Source organism: Notothenia coriiceps, unplaced genomic scaffold (genome assembly GCF_000735185.1).
Source record: "Notothenia coriiceps isolate Sejong01 unplaced genomic scaffold, NC01 NC01_scaffold00023241, whole genome shotgun sequence".
NCBI classification, from domain to species: Eukaryota; Metazoa; Chordata; class Actinopteri; order Perciformes; family Nototheniidae; genus Notothenia; species Notothenia coriiceps.
This window is the reverse complement of record NW_011355942.1, coordinates 2,516-22,958: the sequence shown is the minus strand read 5'-3', so window position 1 is coordinate 22,958 and position 20,443 is coordinate 2,516. Positions and strand designations below refer to the sequence as shown.

General features: G+C 39.6%; 2 protein-coding genes across 3 annotated transcripts in view; both read right to left on the bottom strand.

Moving 5' to 3' along the window:
• Positions 1-7,491, bottom strand: part of LOC104954322 (uncharacterized) — a 19,738-nt gene extending 12,247 nt beyond the window's left edge. The window contains exons 1-2 of the mRNA XM_010781415.1: positions 7,421-7,491; positions 1,675-3,695 (exon numbers count right to left, since the gene is read on the bottom strand). Coding sequence (XP_010779717.1) covers positions 1,675-3,492 — 1,818 coding nt within the window. The 5' untranslated portion in view covers positions 3,493-3,695; positions 7,421-7,491. The remainder of the gene's footprint in view (positions 1-1,674; positions 3,696-7,420) is intronic.
• Positions 7,492-8,163: 672 nt separating this feature from the next.
• On the bottom strand, positions 8,164-19,846 carry LOC104954320 (high affinity cationic amino acid transporter 1-like). Of its 2 annotated transcripts, none has more exons than XM_010781412.1 (12): positions 19,675-19,846; positions 18,591-18,998; positions 18,347-18,505; positions 18,079-18,250; positions 17,851-17,984; positions 17,544-17,766; positions 16,508-16,647; positions 15,708-15,810; positions 11,811-12,016; positions 11,573-11,724; positions 10,601-10,709; positions 8,164-10,507 (listed from the first exon to the last, which is right to left on the bottom strand). In XM_010781412.1, the coding sequence occupies exons 2-12, from the start codon at positions 18,958-18,960 to the stop codon at positions 10,335-10,337; spliced, it is 1,941 nt and encodes a 646-aa protein (XP_010779714.1). In that variant the 5' UTR covers positions 18,961-18,998; positions 19,675-19,846; the 3' UTR covers positions 8,164-10,334. The 2 variants fall into 2 exon arrangements, with proteins under 2 accessions (XP_010779714.1, XP_010779715.1); XM_010781413.1 differs by having other exon boundaries at positions 19,598-19,680.
• Between the last annotated feature and the right edge of the window lie 597 nt (positions 19,847-20,443).

Below are 20,443 nucleotides of genomic sequence, written 5' to 3'. Positions count from 1 at the left end.
AATAAGTGCTTAAACATACAGTAGTTAACATTGCAGGAAAGCAATATATTAGTACTTTATCAGGCTTAATATTTATCTGTAGATACCCCCATAGCTTTTTTTTATTCAAAAGAAGACCTTTACCTAAAGTATTCTTTAATGTTTAAATAAAGCCTTATTAGTTTGTCTGTCTGTGTCTCCTATTAATATCTATTAATACAAATAATACAATTCAATAATGTGCTTTAACCACTAGGTGTCCCTTTCTATCAGCTGTGCACCGTTATGGTGTAAATACANAGTCTTTAACTAACTATTGGTAGAGAATAACGAGTAATGAATATACTTTATAGGGATCCTATTAATATCTAATAATAAAAATAATGAAATTCAATAACATGCTTTAACCACCAGGTGTCCCTTTCTATCAGCTGTGCACCTTTATGGTGTAAATGTACAGCCGAATTAGTGTTGATCCTGCAAAGAGACGTATTGTGTGAAAAGAAATGTAAGATGTTGTTTAATTGCTGATATATTTATGATCCACGTCACGTTTTCTGTTTTGGCGGCAGTTCTTCCTGTTTGTCTAGAAGTCTTCTCATCAGGGCTCTATAAATAGAGAATTACGGCAGATATGTAATATTTAATGCAGCCGAACCGTGTATTACAATGCCGTTATGTGATGACTTTCAAAGAGAAAAGCAAGCACACTCGGAATAAAGTATTATTTTATTTTTTTTAAATGTTTTCGGATTTCACATCGCATAAACACCTTATCCCAACGTGCATTGCGGCTAAAACATCCAATCACGAGCTGAGGATCTTGCCTACGTCTGTTTCCGGTATTGTTTATGACGGATGTATTTTGTTACACACACACATTCCTTCACATTTTAATTTAAATTTACATTAAAGTATTTCGTGAGGCCTTTTAAAATGTTTTTAAATATAACTACGGTTCTAGTTGAAGAGTTTGTAAATTAACATGAACCGAAGCTGTTGCCTGGCAACGCAATCGCACAACGTCACATCCGTTAATTCCACAACCACACACATGGATTAACATCGATTTAATACATTAATGTAGCCTTTGTTTCTGCTAAAAGAGGTGTCGACCAGCTGGGGCAACAAGAAAATCGGCGTAATCGAGTGTGACTATTAAAAAATAAATCCTTATTATATTAATATTGACAATAACAACCGACCGCCGGGGTAGCATTTGATTGGCATTTCCGGGTACATCTCCACTGGTTGGGCCATGTTAACAATACCGTGTAACTGTCACTTTTGAAGGGACGAAATCGTGACATCTTCACGTCTCCCAGCATGGTAAATCGTCACATGTTCACGTCTTGCCGTGATACCGGGTTGGCATAGACTGTATAGAAGTGCTGCATACCATAACATGTGACCGGATGAATGTTAGCCACATCAAAAAAGATACAAGCAACCTAAAGAAATATTTTCAGTATTTAGCAACTGTGACATTTATCGTTAGCATTACTGTTTGGTAAGATAGTAACAGACCGTACAGAACTTGTTTATTTACTTTCAGAGGGTTAAGGAGAGTTCCAAATAAGTTTAAGTTTACTTTTTCAAGCTTTTGTATTACTTAGATATTTTGTAATTTGCATGTTATTTTAATGTATTGGTTTCAACAACTAATAGCACCCGTTGTTCTTATCAATGACTCACCTCCTGGAGTGTTTTTTCTGGAATATCCTCATGAAAACTGCCCGACTTCCCACTCAACCTTTGAGGAGCGGTGTTGCCTGGAGGTTTTACCCCAGTAGAAGCCATGCCTGGAGGATGGTAACCTGACTTCGGCATCTCCTGACGATATTTGTCAAATAGCAGGTTGGAGGAGCATAGCACCGGCGAGGATTTAGGTTGAGTACCAACCTTTGCATCTTTTTGAGCTGGTGGGCTGGAGTAAGAGGATATTCTTTGTGGGAGTGTAGAGCCTTCGATTGGGAATTCTGTCCCTTGCGGTTTAGCTTGAGGATTCTTTCGAACATAGGTGATTATTTTGGGTCTGACATTTTTAGGCTTCTGGGGAGGAGAAGACCTCCTGGGTTCAGGCTCTTTCTGCTGAGAAGAGACAGGTTTGGGGATGCAGCTGCTCAGACCTGTCTTACCTGGTGGTCTGACAGTTGGACCCAAACCTCTCTGAGGGGAGTCACTGCGCTCGAAGCTCAGAGACCTGATGCTCTGGACCTTTGCTGGAGACCCAGGCAGTCGTCTCTTGGGGGAACCAAAAGTTATTTTAGGGGAAGTAGGAGTTGCTGGTCGACTTGGGCTTCCCCATGGCTTCCTCCTCTCCAGACTTGAAGAACTGGAGGGTACTGTGTTCTCAAAAGAGCCCTGCTTGTTGAAGGTGTTTTCAAAGGATGGCTGCTTCTTTAAAGTAGTTTCAAACGATGGCTGTTTTTTGTAACTCCATTCAGGAGGGTATTGTTTTTTCAACGAGTTATCAAATGATCCTTGTTTCTTCATGGCTTTGGATTCAAAGGATGACTGATTCCCCTTTGTACCTGTTATTGACGGGCTGAATTTCACATCTGGGGCCTCGTCAGCTTGTGTGCTTTTATCCATTTTGATGTTGCTTTGTTTGTGTGCTGTTTTTGTTGTGGGTATACCCTTGTGCTCAGTACTTCTCCTTTTATCAAATTCTCCCTCGAGAATAGCATTGCCTGCTTTATTTATCTGGTTATTGTTCTTCCTGTGTTCATCAAATGCATCCTTACACATAAAAACTTCATTGCTGAGTTGTGCCTCTGATACCAAATCCTCAGATTGAACTGTTGAATTCAAATTCATGTCCACATCTATCCCGTGTATTGTGTTTTCTCCTGAGGGGAGGGGATGATGATCAGCTCTCTGAGAGACCTTGCCTCTCTCGGGGACATTGTCAGTTGTCAGAGTCAAGTCTTCTGAGATGGTTGAGTAAGGCCCAGAGGCAATGTGCCAGGAGTCTGTTGTCTGGGATCTGACAGTAGTGTCCATAGCAGTGTCCATGCTTGAAATGGTGGACAGACAGGACACAAAGACATCCGTTTCTGAACTTAACTCAGCCTTGGACAACTCTCTGCTCTCAGATTTCTGAGAGGCATTGGTGTCCTGCTCACCGGCTTCATGCAGAATAGTCTTTCTCTCTCCCCTGCTCTTGTTATCCGTCACATGGTCAGCTGAACCTTTGCTACGGGATGTATTCGGGTCTTGACGCCTTTTTCGCTCAGCAACCCCGACAAAGTCCTTGCCATCCTCCACCACGTAGGCCTCCAGCTCCTGACACTCCAGCATCTCGAACTCGGCCAGGTCGGGGTCGTCACACTGCGAGTCTGTACCCCAGATGATGACTTTGTCCTGCTGTACTGTTTCAGTCATAGTGCCAGATTCAGCCATAATCCGGCCATCTTCTGTCCGGATCTCATTGGCGTTGGCATCACCGTCAGTCTGCTGGTTGTTATTTCTCAACTCCCCCTCACGGAAGGGCTCTCCTGGACCGCTCATTTTGGAAACAACTCCGAGTTTAGAGCGCCACAAGAGCACTTTAAAAATCAATCATCCATGGCATCAGCAACAAAAACTCTGTCTGGCCATCAAAGAGTCTCAGTGGGAAAGCAGGGACCTCTTTCCAGTACACCAATAATCAGAATGTTGAATATCATGTCTAATTCGGAAGATGGATCTTCATGACATCTGTAGTCCTTATCCTGTATAAAGACAAAAAATCATATATTTAAATATCAACAAATTAAAGATGACTTGAACATTTTCAGGGTACAATACATGGGATTTCAATTGTATGCTCTCCTGCCATACAGTACCTGTTGATAGACAAGCTTAAGAAGATGATTTACAAAATGAAGCTCAACCCCAAAAAAACTTTTCTTTTCTGAATTCAAGCTTGCATACAAGGAAAATACAATAAATGTAGGTTTTTAAGAACAACACAAATGTATTCAAGAGACAAGAGAGGAGAAAACGCTGCAAGACGTGTGTCCTACTGTATATTCTGACATTCCAATTATACCTAATGTTTGCATTCTAACTGAGTTCCTCTGTTTAAATAATCATCTTTGAATAATCATCTTGCAGCAGCACTGGACTGCCTTCGAATGAGCAAGAAGTATTTGCCTTAGGAAAGGATTTGTTCCATAGCCGAAACAATTAATTTCCCTCGCAAAACTGTGAATAGTCTCAGGGCACAAGCAAGTTTTTTTATAGCACCACATTTACATTCTGCAGCAACTGTGATTTGGCCTGCTAGATTTCCCCTCTGCATCAGTCACTGCTTACGGTTGCCTTTGCTGCTTTAAAAAGCCTGTAAACACATAAATGTTACCAATCCCAGATCATGTTCTCAACAGGCGACAATGATACAACAACATGTCACTATTTGACATGAAAATAAGCATATTTTTGCAATTATTGCAGAGGAGCTGTGTTTGGGGGGGGCATTATGACAGCATGCTGTGCTGTGGGGCATTTACGTCTGTTTTCCAACATTAGGTATGAATGGGTATGGGTACACAAGTGTTGAGATGATATATCTGTAATACAACGTGGGATTGACTTTCACTATTGAGACCACCGCAGGGAACTTATTGAGTTGAAGACTATCAAATAAATGTAAGGTTTCGGTGCAGATGGCACCACAGTATGGCTGTTCATTACTGATTATTATAGCTGTATTTACTGTTTAACAACCCAACGATTGTGACCTGTCAGCAGATGTCTTCACTCTTCTCTATTTATATCAGATTAGGACTTAACTATTAATCAGAATAATCAATTTGTGGTACAATGCTTCATCTAAGCTGTTTACCTTCATGTCTTTTGCAAAAGCACATTATAAAGGATGTCTGCAATTTACCTATTTTACCTATAGTGGCTTTGCACTTGTAGAGTTCAGAGAGCTTCAACAGACACTCACAGGAACACGCTCAACTACTGTAGGTACCATGAAAACACTTTTTTTTCCACTTAAGAAGTATTTTGTCCAACCCGGTATCACAGCAAGATGTGAAAATGTCACGTTGGTCCACACTGGGAGACGTCAGGATTCGCGATTGGTATATTGCAGTGATACCGGGTTGCTATTTTAAGCAGTAGCTTAACAAAAACCTGCCTAAAACCAGCTCAAGGAGAAAACAAAGCATAACTTTGTTATCAGTTTGTTATTGTTCAACTCATCATCCAATAGGCATTTATCCTTGATTACTGCTCCACCTCATCTCTTCGATCACCATGTATGTCCTTTTACTGTTAATGCCTACAGAGCAGGAAATGTCTAATAGTTTCCAATGTGTGATAATAATTTAAAGTTCGCTGCATGTTTAGAGTAAGGAGGGGAAACTCCTTTGGTGACATAAATAATGATACTATGTTTTGTAATAGTGATGTAAAGAGGGCCCAAAGACATACGTGTTTTGTTTGCAGTACAGGCAAACACACTGCACTAAATGCTGTGTCAGCACCTGCACTGCAGACACCAATAAATCAGATTCCCTTACACCTACAGTAACTCTCCCCCACCTCCCTATCAGGTCTCTAACAATACTGTACAGTTACTGTGACTGCATTCTGTTCGCTAACAGGATTTCTTCGGCTGCAGCAGAGATTGCTTCTCCATCTCTTAAATTGATTTTCATCTCCAATTCAGTGCATTGCAGACAAGTGTACAGACCAAGTACTGTACATATGACACTCATTAGAACAGGGAGTGACATGTTGAATATGGCTAGGAAATAACATCAATGCTAACATTAACATCTAGATCTCATAAAACCTCTCTTGTTCATGTTTTTATTTTATCCTACTTGTCCTTTTGTGAATAGAGTTTGCATTGTATCTGTTAATTTTCTGCTTCACAGTCTCTAATTCTGGATGAATTAAAAGTATCACAGAGATAATTAAACTTTTTAATTCATTTCAACCTCTTTCTCTTCACTAATCTCAGAGGAGCTAGGAGTCTGGAGGAGACTGATGAAGAAAGAAAATGGTGCTGCTGGTTTCACTTGCTGAAAAAGTTATAATACTTGGAGTGACTGAAGTGACACTCTTCCCTTCCTTTATTACCCCATTTGCCTTACCCACCCAAACAGCACATACTGTAACACAGTGCACGTAGGCTCTTTCCTTCATTGGCCCTGTCGCTGCCACCCCTTTTTTTTTTCGTACCCCCTTTTACATTACATTCCCTGATTGCTTTCTTCTCATGGTTGCAACAGCCGACAATGATCCTGCGGTGACACTAAGGAGACTGAGGAAATGAATGCTCATAATGTCAACATGCTTCCCTAAGCATGTTTCCCCATCCCCCCATTGTTCAGCAACTCCCCCCGCCACCACCTGCCTCCTCCAGATATGCAGCATGATGGCGGGACTTTCATCGGGGCCTCTGATGAAATCTGTGCATTCTAGAGCGAGTGCTTGTGTGGGAGTGTGTGCGTGCTCAAACCACTTGTTTTTTTCAGGGAGACAGAATCTCTTTCGTTGTTAGCAGTCATACATCTGTAGCAGAGCAGAGATCAAGGCCTTCATTTGTCCATCAAGCTTCACTAAATGCTTAATCTGGAATCCTCATGAAATATTGAGGATGGATGAAGATGGAGGCACCGGTCCCCCTCTCTTTTTCACGCCTCAGTGGCCTTTACTTCTTTGTGTAACCAACAAAAGCTCACAGCTGATCTTCTGTGATTTAAGCAAATTGAGAAAGCAAGAGAAAGTGTGTGCCTCTACAATCTACAAGTGAAGACACAGAGGGTGAAGAGGCAACACACATGCCAGAAAAATGTTGATGTGACATGCACATGTAAAATAATTATGTTGTTGATATTTTAAATCAACACCTTACATTACGTTAAATTTGTATTATCACCAGCTATTGCCAAAAAAATGAAGGTTCCTGTGATTCATTGTCACACCTTACATTAAGTAACAACCGTGGTCAACCGTGGTCACTACACACATATGACATATGTCATTTACCTGTTCCTGATGCTCACACTGCCCTGTTCCTCATTTTACAGCTTCTAAAAATAAAGTGCATCAACAACACATGATCCCTAAACAGGAAGGAAAAACATAAGGCGTTGTTGCATTTAGGATAGACGCGGGAGAAAAAAAAGCATAGAGGTTAAAAAATATCAGAGGGGCTGACCCCACTGAACACACACACACCCACATATGAGGTGAGCCCACTTACAACGAGTCCCCCTTTCCAGCTCGAGTGCATGCAACAGCAAAGCTAATTTATCATGGCAACAAGACTTTTAAATTAAATCGGTAATAAAAACACCTCCAACAGCAGGACCATCCGCAGTCTCCCTCCAGCAGATGCAGCAGTGTCAATAAATCTACTTCTCAGTGGTGCGGATCTGAGGATGACAGGGAGGGAAAGCAGAACACACCCGGTGTGAAATGTAGATCTTACCGTTCAGTTTCAGGTAATCCTCTGGAGAACAGCTCGACAGTGAGGACGAGCAGAAGCGAGAGGGACGCATCCAGCTCTCGCTGTGATGAAGAGGAGACAGACTGCGCCGTCGCTGAAAACAGGGAGGAGAGGAGGCTCGACCATGGAGGGCTCGACACCCATACCAACACGGGCTCAGGTCTCCCCCTGTTGGTCAATTAGTGAATTACTCTCCATCAAATATTTAGAGCTACTTACAGTACACTGGCAGCAGTCGCAATGTTAGGGACGAGGATAAGGGCCAGATGAGACAAAAATGTTGGATGTGACCAAAAGTAAAACAAATGTAACCTAGATTTTTTTTCCCTAAAATGTTTGAAATCAGAACACAATTGTTTTCTTTACTCATGGTCAAATTCCAAAAATGTTTTCACCCTAATCCACTTCTGTAAAATACATTGACTTAAGTAGAAAAAAAAATTAACTTCCAGGTTTTTAAGTCTAGATGGATAATAGCTTCATTTGTTTTTATAATTCGAGGCGGGTTAATTATCCACAAAATATAGAGCATTTTATATTCTTAAATGTTGTAGTCAATCAAAAACAAAACAATTAAAGTCATTATTCATAAATAAAAATAACCAATCTGAACAGAACTGAAAGAGTGTGGAAAAAACATAGTACAATTTTCTATGTGAGGCAAACTATTATGTAACATGCTGTTGTTATGGGTGTGCACATCATTTTCACAAAAATCAAAGATACCGAGTCTGTGGCTCTAACCCCGAGCAGTATTTATTTACAGCAGCAACTATACAAACCGCAACCAATTAAAGACAACACATGCTGAACAGCTGACTTCACCACTCTGATACACTGTAAACACATTTATACCTTTTAATTTTCAAGCTTCACAATAGTTTTGAAACAGTGCAACATGCAAAAGTTTACATCCATTACAAACTAAGGCTGATGGTACAACCTATTGTCTGAATTTGTGCTTTCAATCTAACATGTTCAATCTATTTATAGTCAACAGCTGTTGGCACAGTTTGTCACCATTTTACTTTATAAAATGCTTTCAACGATAGATTGTAGAGGTTCAAGGAAAAACATGTAACATTGGCAGTAACTTTAAGCAAAATCCAAACAGTATTTACAAAAACAGACATTAACTGTTAGAAGGTAATGGTAATGAAGAAGGTAATGAAGGTAATGAACAATGTAATAAAAAACTGTATACTTGATAATATCCCAGTAATTCAAAATCTCCCAGTTTCAAAAAAGGCTAGTTGTGGATGGAAAACAGTAACTTTACTGCATCCTAATCGTATCTGTCAATGCTGCTTCAATATCTTAAAATCAACGTGAGACATAATAGTAATTATTTACAAAGCTATTTAGTACTTAAACTGGTAGACTATTTCAATGTCATTGATGAAAAATTGCAACATAGATGAATTGCAATATTGTTTTAACTCGTTATCCAAATAAATGTAACAGAATTTGGCTCATGGTTAAATCATCAGTTTCTCTCAAGGGAACATAAATAGCAAAACAAATCATAGTTTTCACTTTAAAAAAAGGACTCAATAAGAATACTGTTCACCTTGTTGCATTTTCAGTCCTTAGTAAACATACTTTAATGCTTTGTTTTCCGGTTTTAGCTGCCGTGGGAATCTGCACACACTTACAATCAGCTTTACTCTCCATAATCAATAAATAATGTCCGACTGTCAGAGACACTGTGGGTTAACAACTGATGGAGGAGCACTGTAACGTATGGTATGGTATAGTGTTTCTGATCATTATGGGAAACTCCTTCCCATTCTAATGTATGTTAACTAAAAATAGAAAACTAAGGTGACATTTCTCTTATATATTATAAATATACGCTTTTAAATAGAGTACATTATATACAAACATTATGCAATTCACACTAACTAGTAAAAGAGCAATATCATACCTCCTTAATAGTTTAAAATTCATTTGGGAAATAGGCACTTAAAATACATCGTCTGAAGTATCTGACAGATCACTTCACGTTAGCAGCTTTTCTTTCTTTGGCTGATTAAAAAAGTTCCTTGATGGAGCACACACTGGTGTATTTTTTTTCTGGTAAAAGTCTGACGAAACCATCTATCTGACATGGACGTATATTGATCACAAAAGTATTATACCAGGATATTCACAGCCCATTACGCATTATTTCTCACATTTTTCTGTACGGTTCATCCCAGTAACAGAGTTGTACTTGTTATACTCAAGAACAACACATACAAATGTGTACCTTTGAGGGAAACTAACAACACAAAAAAGCACTGAAGATACAGTAACATTCTCAGCTGAGTTTGAAAACGTTTTATCTAAATAAATGCAATCAATTAAAAAAAGGTGCGGAATAAGCGATTGTGGATATAAAAACTAATTTTCTCTGGTACAGAGGCACTGTGTATTTTAATGCAGCATGACAAGGGCCAAACATTTGAAAAGATATCCATCAAATAAATGAAAAAAAAAGTCAAGTTCAAGTATGCTTTTACAGAAGTAAAAGATAATAAGGGGCTTTTTTTCTGATTGACTGTGGATTAAGGAACCACAATTAGGGTTAAAAATAGATATATGTACAACAGGTGCATTACAAATCTACTTGTTCTCTGCTTTTTAACACATTTAATTGTGCAAAATATATAAAAATATAATTTTCTCTAAACTTAAATATTGTTCTTTTAGATGAATGGAGTCATATTTCATCTTTATTTCCAACTAGCCCTTTTACTTTTACTTTACTCAAAAATGTTGACAGAAACAAGGAAACAACTCAACCCTCTGACTGGAGGGAGGCATACAAGTCTCCATGCATTTCTAAATTAGGCAGCTATTTTAGAGAGTTCAACAGAACAGAAATATGTGGCTTAGTGAACCTCCTCTCTCCTCATGAATCTTCATCATCGTCTTCCATGTTGTTTGGTATTTCGTGTAGGAAGGCTTCCTTCTCCGGGGCCATGGGTGCTCCCTTTATTGAGCACGCTGGAGCGTAGGCGTGAGACCTGGCCATTGATGCCTCTACACTGTTGCGAATACCATAGCCGAAGTAGATAAAGAAACCTAAAAAAACATTGTGGCAGGGACATTAATTAATTGTTAAAGCAAAAACAGCAGAGATAATATTTCAGATTGTTAGCAAAATATCCAAATTACCTAAGACCATCCAGATGGCAAAGCGCATCCAGGTTCCTCTGCCGAGCTGCATCATCAGATAGACGTTGATGAACATACTCACGACTGGGAGAACGGGCAGCAGGGGAACCTGTGAAGAGAGAGTGTGTTTATTTAATGCAAATATTAAGAAAAAGATGGACTCAACGCATACAGTAATGGGTGACATGGACTTTAAGACTATTGTCTGGATGTGATGGTGCGGGGAAATCCCTGACAATCGGTTCTTAACAACACTGAAAACTAAGCAAACTAAAAGCAATTAGCTAAGACTTCAATAAAATAGTGCTTATGATACACATTTCCTAAAGAAACTAAAATAACAAACAACCCGATACCAAATATATTCTCTCAATGCTTGTTAAAACTTAGAACAAGAAGCTACAGCAATATGTTTTAGCATTGTTTTATACACATGTAGAAGACTCTTCCAACATCAGCATGGTTTATTTCTGTAAGCTGGATGGGCTCGGACAGTGATATAATAAAAGAAAGTTGCCTAAACTATTTCAAAAGCCTGCCATAAAAGCTAAAGTTAGTTTATGTTTTCTAGGTAGCCATTGGCTTTAATTCAAATCCAAAATGTTGAGTATTTGCATAAAATGACATATCCAATTTCCCCTCTCAGCAAGTTAATTTGAATCCTGAATCAAAGTAAATAAATCACAATCAATTCAAGAAGTACACGTAATTCACATTGTTTGCATAAACATAAGAAGTCGTTTAGCAGGTTAAGAGCAACAGTAAAATCTAAAGGCAAACTCCTCCCCTTCCCACTGTTTGCTTGTTGTGGTTTGTTCTGTCTCTGTATTTCATTCTAAACAACAATAAAGCACACTGCTGTAAATGCTCATTATTGCAAATAGCAGAGTCATTTACATCAAGCTTATCACGTTTTGACAATGCCATCTTGTACGTGTGAGAAGAACTCTTTGGTGAAAGAACACACTTTACCTTAAAGGTGAGCTTGGTCTTGCTCTGCGGCTGTCTCCACACCACAACTGTGACGATGATACAGACCAACACTATGATGCAGAGCACAGACACTGACCAGGCAGCCAGCCCTCCATGAACAGCAACAATGCTGAAAACGAACACCAGAATACCTACAGGGAAGAATAAAACCATAAGTAGAGGTAATTGGTTTTGCAGTATTAGTATTAGTTTTCTCTGGGCTTTGTATTCATCTCACCTAGTACGCTGGTGCAGATGTTGACAGCGAACCCTGACGTGTTGGACGGCTCTGTGTTCGAAGGGTAGAGCACATTCCTGATGGTGAGGCGATCCTCTGCTTGTGCCAGTACGTCAATGCTCCCCTCGTTATAAGACTCAGACATATCAGGGTCATCCTGAGTGTTGGCCATCTCATAGGCGTTACTGGGCTGTTCAGGCTGGTACCTTCAGATGGAAAACACATGGTCAAAACCTGACTTAAAAACTAATGCTGTCAAAATTATCGCTTTAATGGCGGTAATTAATTTTTTGAATTAATTGCGTTAACATATTTAACACATTTAACGCATGCGCAGAATGGCCCGCCCCACACATCCCACCAGTGGCAACGCCAGGGTATGGCTGGGCTACAGTCATACCAAGAAATGGCTTAGCCCCACCTTGAAAAATGATGTTAAAGTAAGCAAAATAAAGTCTGCCAACTCGCGCGGAGTAAATTGCACAGACAGCAGAGTAAGATTGATTTCAGTAGCCACTTGTCTGGAAATACCGAAGACTAGAAACGGTTTTGAAAACTTTTGTCACGTAGTGATCGTCTTCTCAATAGAACATCTTTGATAATGTCTTCTGGCCAATCAGAATCAAGATAACGGCGTGGTGTTGTTGCAGGAAGTCCTGACGGAGAATACTTTTGCTGTAGTACATCTCTATACATCGATACAACATTACGTGTTGATAGAAATCAACATGTAATGAAATAAGACCCCACGGTTTGATGATTGATAGGTGTGTGGGCTGTCTTTCATTTTGACACACAGAACAATGTTATAATAAACATAAATACTGTATGTTAAATGGATATATCCGCCTTCTTTCATTTATCTTTCCATTTCCACAACAATATACATAAAGAAATGGCATATTTTGGACATAGTTCGAATGGTGATTAATCATGATTAATTAATTTTTAAGTCTATGATTAATCTGATTAAAATGTTTAATCGTTTGACAGCCCTATTAAAAACCTAAGGCTGTAAACTAAGGGTGAGAACACACCATCATGTTTTTTAGCGAAAGTAAAGAAAANCTAAAAAGGAAACTACAATTAAACAGTTGTCTAAACAATCAAAAACCAAGAGAAGGATTAAAAGATAAAATAATTTCTTCAAAAAAAGAAACCCAGCCACCCTGCGAAGTTACAAATATATAATCTTCTAATCTTTCTCTTACATGTTTCCTTGATTGTTCCCCATGCAGGTGTCCTTCCTTGCGCACAATTTAAAAAAAACTAACAAAAAAAGACATGGACTGTGTTGAGTCATCTGTGAAGATAGATCTCTTCTCAGACTGGGAGCTAACGGATGAGTGCTTTTGATTCTGACTCCTCTCTCTTGTTCCAGGAGCAGCAGGACAGAGCTGAGGAGGCCACGGCGCTGCTGACGCCCAGATAGCCGGCGTCTTTGAGAGGAGTGATGTGCGAGTGGTGAGTGGAGAGCGCGCGCGCGCCACCGCGCCATTATCTGTCCTGCTGAGATATCCATAAGCGCGAGGAAGAGTTCATCCGATGCTGGGCCGTGAGAGCGCGTGCGCAAGGATGAGTATCGGGTAGATGAGAGACTAGGAAGCGTGTAGAACAGAAACAGGTGTATTACCAGGTAAGTTTACAGATAGCGAGTGTTGACGTGAGTGTCATGTTGCAGTCATAACAATAAGTAAGGGATAAGAGCGCGAACAGAACACGCCGACAGGCCTGATCAGGAGCCACGGGGTTCGGTTCCCATAATGACCGCCTCGCCTCGCTTCTCTCCCGCTTATTACCTGACCACCTTCTCAACAAAGTAACAATAAGACTCCCAATATTAATTGAAATGCTTCTACAGATTTAGAAAATGTTTTTATTGATTTAAAAAATAGTAGGCTATTATTGATTTAAAATGACATGCATCCGCTAAGAAAAAATAGTCCGTTGTTACCGTTTGAAATAACGTAGCAACGACAGGAACTGCTTCGATAGCGTTTTTGCGGACCTTTTTGATTACAGATTTGAAAACATCGTTGCTTTCTTTAAAAGTAGCACAATTCATTATGTCAAACCTTGGAAAGTATCTAGATATCCCTGCCCTAATGCCAAAGTAACTGGCAACTGAATATGTTTTGCCGTTTGATGTCTATGTCTGGACCGTTGCGTAAAAAGGAGGGTTTCTGCTCGTTACTTCTCCGCTGTTTTCTTGTCCCAGTTCAGTTTGCTTTTCGGCCAAACTGTATACAGTTAAATCGACCGGACTTCTTTCTGCAGATGTGAGCGTCCTTAACAACGGTCAATAAGTCCTTGACAGCGTTCTGTCTGTACTTGATTAACAACGTGCCACGTGTTCTGAATTGACCAATCAGAATCGAGTATTCAACTAAGCCATGTAATAACATAAAATAATATTAGAAATAATAAAAAATATAGCAGTATTTACATAGCAATAGAATGGAATACAATTCGGCAGTAATACAAAAAATAAAACTTGCACCTTTATGTATTTTTAAGGTAGGGATGGCAGGGGTTTAGGTCTTAGGGAGGGGGGATAGAAAGGTGGAGATTAAATGTTATTATTGTATGGTTGTATGTGTTCTTCAATAAAACATATACAACATTATAATGAAAACATATAAATATTAATGCTGTCAAAATGTAGCCCCACCATGAAAAATGATGTTAAAGTAAGCAAAATAAAGTCCGCCAACTCGCGCGGAGTAAATTGCACAGACAGCAGAGTAAGATTGATTTCAGTAGCCACTTGTCTGGAAATACTGAAGACTAGAAACGGTTTTGAAAACTTTTGTCACGTAGTGATCGTCTTCTCAATAGAACATCTTTGATAATGTCTTCTGGCCAATCAGAATCAAGATAACGGCGTGGTGTTGTTGCAGGGAGTCCCGACGGAGAATACTTTTGCTGTAGTACATCTCTATATACATCTATACAACATTACGTGTTGATAGAAATCAACACGTAATGAAATAAGACCCCACGGTTTGATGATTGATAGGTGTGTGGGCTGTCTTTCATTTTAACACACAGAACAATGTTATAATAAACATACGTATACTGTATGTTAAATGGATATATATCCGCCTTCTTTCATTTATCTTTCCATTCCCACAACAATATACATAAAGAAATGGCATATTTTGGACATAGTTCGAATGGTGATTAATCATGATTAATTAATTTTTAAGTTGTGATTAATCTGATTAAAATGTTTAATCGTTTGACAGCCCTATTAAAAACCTAAGGCTGTAAACTAAGGGTGAGAACACACCATCATGTTTTTTAGCGAAAGTAAAGAAAAACTCATACATTATGATGGGGTTAACCAAGGTTTCCTTTCTGGTTAATATGCTAAAAATGATTTTGTTGATTCAAAACCGTCATACAATATGCATTTAATAATAAAGCGAATAAAATACGGTAATCTAAGTAGGTTTTTTATAGTTGAATCACTAAAGTTATGTCTAACTTTGATACATTCTAGGCGAGTGTTCTCATCCTCAAAGACTACGCGATGCTGTATTTGAAACTACATGTTTTAAATCATGACTCAGTTTTGATCATCTACCATTATCATATGTTCATTAAAACTGTGAGAATTAAAAAAAAACATTCACACACACATTTGGCCTGACTAGCCTATAACTAAGGATTCTTCATAACTCTCACAATCCTTTAAATACTTGTTAAATACATATTTGTGTGGTAGAGTATGCTTTCACAGGGTTTTCAATTAACTTCTTTCTCTTTCCTTATATTATATATACAAAGGAATTATACCCAACTTTATTGGTTATTTTTGTTTGTATTGTTACGACACCTATTATTATTGTTATTATTATTATTATTATTATTATTATAAGCCCAGATGATTACCTGAGGACCAACACACAGGCAGCCACCAGAGTGTAGGCCAGCAAAGTGCCAATGGACATGAGGTCAACCAGGTCCTTCAAGTCGAACAGGAAAGCCATCACAGCTGCAGGAAACACGGGAGGAAAACAACAAGTCAGCAAGAAGACAGATTATCACACTATGACAAACAATGTAAAATGACTTTTTACCACAATATAATGCAGATATTGTATTTCTATATAACATACATAAGTATGAACTTTTACTCTACAGCTCTATGTATTTATGTGATTTTGCATCTTCCTCCTTCCCCTAGAGGGCACTGTTGCCTTTGGCCTCATCTGAACCTACCCGACATAAGCCCTGCCACAAAGGTGGAGACGGTGGGCGTCTTCCTCTCACTGACACGTGCCAGACACGAGAAGAGCAGACCATCCCGAGCCATAGCAAAGATAATGCGTGGAAGTGGAAACATGGAGCCAAGGAGACTAATCCAAGGATGAAGGAAGAAGGGAAGGAGGGGGCAGATATTTTTTAAATAAAAAAAATGGTTTGGGAACTCTGGTTTCACACAAGGCCTCAACTGCAGCCATGCCCAACAGCCTGATAAAGTACACAGGGTGCTGTACTCAAGGTGTGTCTGTGACAGCTTTGTAGACTGCAATAATTGAAGAAGTATAACATTTGCAGGACTAACTTTAGGCAATATTACCATCTTGGATTTGGTCATATGCTTGTGTTGAGCCCATGTGTACCACAAGTGTCTGGTAGGGTTATGGGGGTATACCCCAACCAGTAGTAGTTTTAGATCATGATCTCACCTGCCACAACACCTGATGTTAGAGTAGCTGTTAGGGGGGTTTTGGTTCGTGGGCTGATTGTGGCCAAACATTTGAAGAGCAGGCCATCTTCTGCCATGGCCCAGATCACTCTGGGCATTGGGAACATGGAGCCTAGTAAACTAGTAGGGGAGAGAGAGAAAAAGCATGCCGTGCAAGTCAATGCACACAGTTAGAAAGGCTGATGGCTAGCTACTGGAAGCACACTGCTGTCTCAAATGTTTTTGCTATAGCAGTGAGATGTCCAAAAACGTAGCTCATGGCCAAAGCCAATAAAAAAGTATAGACAAAAAGTAGGAATTGATGACCATTAAACATACGATTAGGTAAGGTTTTTTGAAGAGTGTTGGCCTCCCATCAGAAAAGCTCTTATTTTACTTAGGCACATTTTCTAGATGCCATAAGTAAAAGGTAATTGATGATGTTATTTGATAACAATAGAAAGTCAACATTTAGGCCAAGATAGCCTTGTTAACTATTACTGATTGACATTACTTTTGACTACACCAAAGAAAATCATCGGCTGTAAGGCAGGAAAAGTGGGTAAAACAGTAAAATTCCTAAAAAAAAGACTGCATCTCTGAACTATCTCTTCAATCACACGTAATTAAATTCTTTGTGTGTGATTTTCTTGTAACAATTATTGTACCATGAAGCAGTTCGGAGTTTGCTGGTAATGCCTGCATTAGACTTTGAAAACCATTAGATTATTAAGGTAGCATTAGCTGTTCATTAATTTGCTCTTAAACACAATAAACACACACATGCAAAAATGTACACAATACATTCTCTGTATTCTTAACAGTGGTTTCACACTATTCCAATGATCTACAGGTCAACAAAAGAATGCAAACATTTAAATATAAACGTCCAAAAAAAGGTAACTTAAACAAAAAGGAAAACATATTTTAAATTCTATATGAAGTCTATTGAACTTGAATTATTCATTCCAAAAATAAGCATGCACATATTTACAAGTCCTCTATGATTTGTTGAGAGGAAGTAGGAGAGCTCTTACCTGGTTGACAGGGCACATAAAGAGCCAATGGCCACTGCATAATTGGCTCCCTCCCAGCCCACATACGTAAAGGCCACTGGCAGGGGGCTATTCTTATCCAGTAGGTAGTACGGCATCATCATAGTGAGGGCTCCGGACACACCGAAGTATGCCACAAAACAAATTAGGAGTGATGCCACAATCCCGATAGGAATGGCCCTCTGGGGATTTTTCACTTCCTCTCCTGGGGAGGAAACATACTGTAACTGGAGTTTTGAGAGGGTACGGGCACAAGTGTTGCTTAATCATATATTTTATTTCCTCTCACCTGTCGTGGCAATGCAATCAAACCCTACAAAGGCATAAAAGCAGGTGGCAGCACCAGAGAGGACTCCACTTATACCAAAAGGCATGAAGCCGCCTTTACCAAGATTTTCTTTTGATGGTATGAAATCAGTTGAACTGGATGCAAAAAGGAAAACAATATTTGCTCAATTGATACACAACACATTTGGAAATTAAAACACATTGGGAAAAAGCTCTTTATTTCACCCACTTGGAGCTAGAGTTGCGGGTGGCATTGAGGATTTCGTCAGGGTTCAAGTTCCAGTTCTTTAGGTTTCCTTTGACCAAGCCCGAGATGACGACAAACAGCAGCACCAGTACATTGACGCAGGTGAACACCTTATTAACCATGGCTGACTCCTTTACTCCAAATGCAAGCAGTCCTGCAAGCAGTTAAAAAGATAATGTGAAATATGAGAGCTTATATAGTCAGAAAGAGAAATTAAAGAAAACAGAATACAGTGCGAGGAGCTCCTTACCTGTCAGAATGATTATGATCAAGACCGCAAATATGTCCGGATACTCTGCCAAGTAGCCTGGAGCTTTCATAGTCATGTGATTTCGGCAAAAGACCTCGATGTGCTTTCCAATCAACTCATCAAAGGTTGCACTCCACGCTCTGGCCACACTTGAAGTTCCTGTTTAAAGGAAAGTATTCATGTAAACTGAACAATATGAGGCCTAGCAGCCAACTCCTTTTCATCCTCATTTAAATTGGCTCACCAATGACATAAGAGAGGATGAGGTTCCAGCCTGTGATAAAAGCCCAAAGTTCTCCAACTGTCACGTAACTGTAGAGGTAAGCCGAACCAGTTTTGGGGACACGGGCTCCAAACTCGGCGTAGCACAGACCGGCCAGGACGGAGGCCAGGGCCGCGATGAGGAACGAGAGGACGATGGCAGGTCCAGAGTTTTCCCGGGCCACGGCGCCAGCGAGGACGTAGACTCCAGCACCGAGCGTACTGCCGACGCCAAGGGCAACCAGATCAAACGTGTTGAGGCATCGAGACAGGCGGGAGTCCTCTGTGTTACAGTCCACCACCTTCACCCGCAGGAGCTGTTTCCCAACGCCCTTTAATGTTGCCAGAATCATCCTGGCTGCCACCAAAAGCTCGACAGAAGATTATTTACCTGTTGACATAACAAGACAGAAAGGACAAAGCACTGAAATTAGTATGTGATGAAACAGACAAAGAAAGACAAATATTCCTGCTCCACTCCCAGATCAAATTTCTCTTTGTCCCTGGTTAGCATTATGAGCTTAGTTAAGTAATACATACACACTGTAACCAAAGCTTGTAACCCATTGGAATTAAAGATTGAGACACAGCCAAATTCCTCCAGTCAACCACTTACGTTTTCTGATCTGTTGATGATTTTATAGGCATCACAACAGTTTTTAAGAGTAAGTACAGTACATACTAATAATGGGTAGTCCTGAAGACTGCTTACTAATTTGTATTGATAGAATATAATAGAATACATTTAAAAAAAAATTATGCATGCTTCTTAGTTAACATTAAGCTCTTTTCTGTGATGTAACAAAAGTAAATTCTCCTCTGTGGGACAAATAAAGGTGTTCTAATTCTGATGCAATATGAGAACCACAGTTTGTACATTTGCACAAGGTTTACATTTTTTTTAAATCAAACAACCTAAATCCTATTGTACATTTACATTTGAAAATCCCACAGTCCCAACACAGTTTAATTGTAATGGCACGGACATACCCTAGCATGCAATATGAGCCTCTTCTCAAACAGCACAGCAGATATGGATCTGACAGACAATCCAGACAGGTACTCACTTGCACAACGGACTAGAAAAACAGGATCTGTTGTCTTTACTAATATACGCAGACAGTTACTTATATTTCAGTTTATAAATCCACTCAACCACTCCAGAGTGTAGCAGTAGACTCAGTTCCAGTCAGCTAAGGACGACTCGAGCTGAGAGAGACGTTTACAAGTGCTGGTATGACACGTGACACAGACGCCTCTTTCCTGTACAAACCATTCAGGTGTCCAACTCACAAATAGAAACACACATGGCAGCTGTGACGATTCCCCCCCCAGGGTTTAGACTGACTCACTCTCACACTCTAGTCATTATAGTAAAACAAGGAAAACGTGACTTGTTGGACTCTTTTATCTCCTTTTAGTAGATAAACGTATTTTCTTTTGTTCTTTTTTGTTCTTTTCTACAGCATATTAGGGAGATAGGATACATCTAGATTTGTCTACAGTTATATGACAAGATTCAAGGACGGCTGCTGAACAACATACAGAGGCCACAACAACTTACTACCGTAGCATGCACAAGATGTGACATGTCGTGGCTGAGCTAAAAAAGGAGGTGAGCAGAAAGAGCCCTGCCCTCCTCTCAGCCAATCACGGAAGACAAACCTGCTGGTGACGCACAAGGGGCTTGTGGGTGTATTTCACACAACACTCAATCACATGCTCTCTGCTATTTGGCCTCTAGCAAAAATACTTTTGCTACTTCAAACATCTTTCATGTGACATTGTATTGTTTAAGCATGGAGAGTCAGCTAAGTCCAAATAAAAAATCTGAGG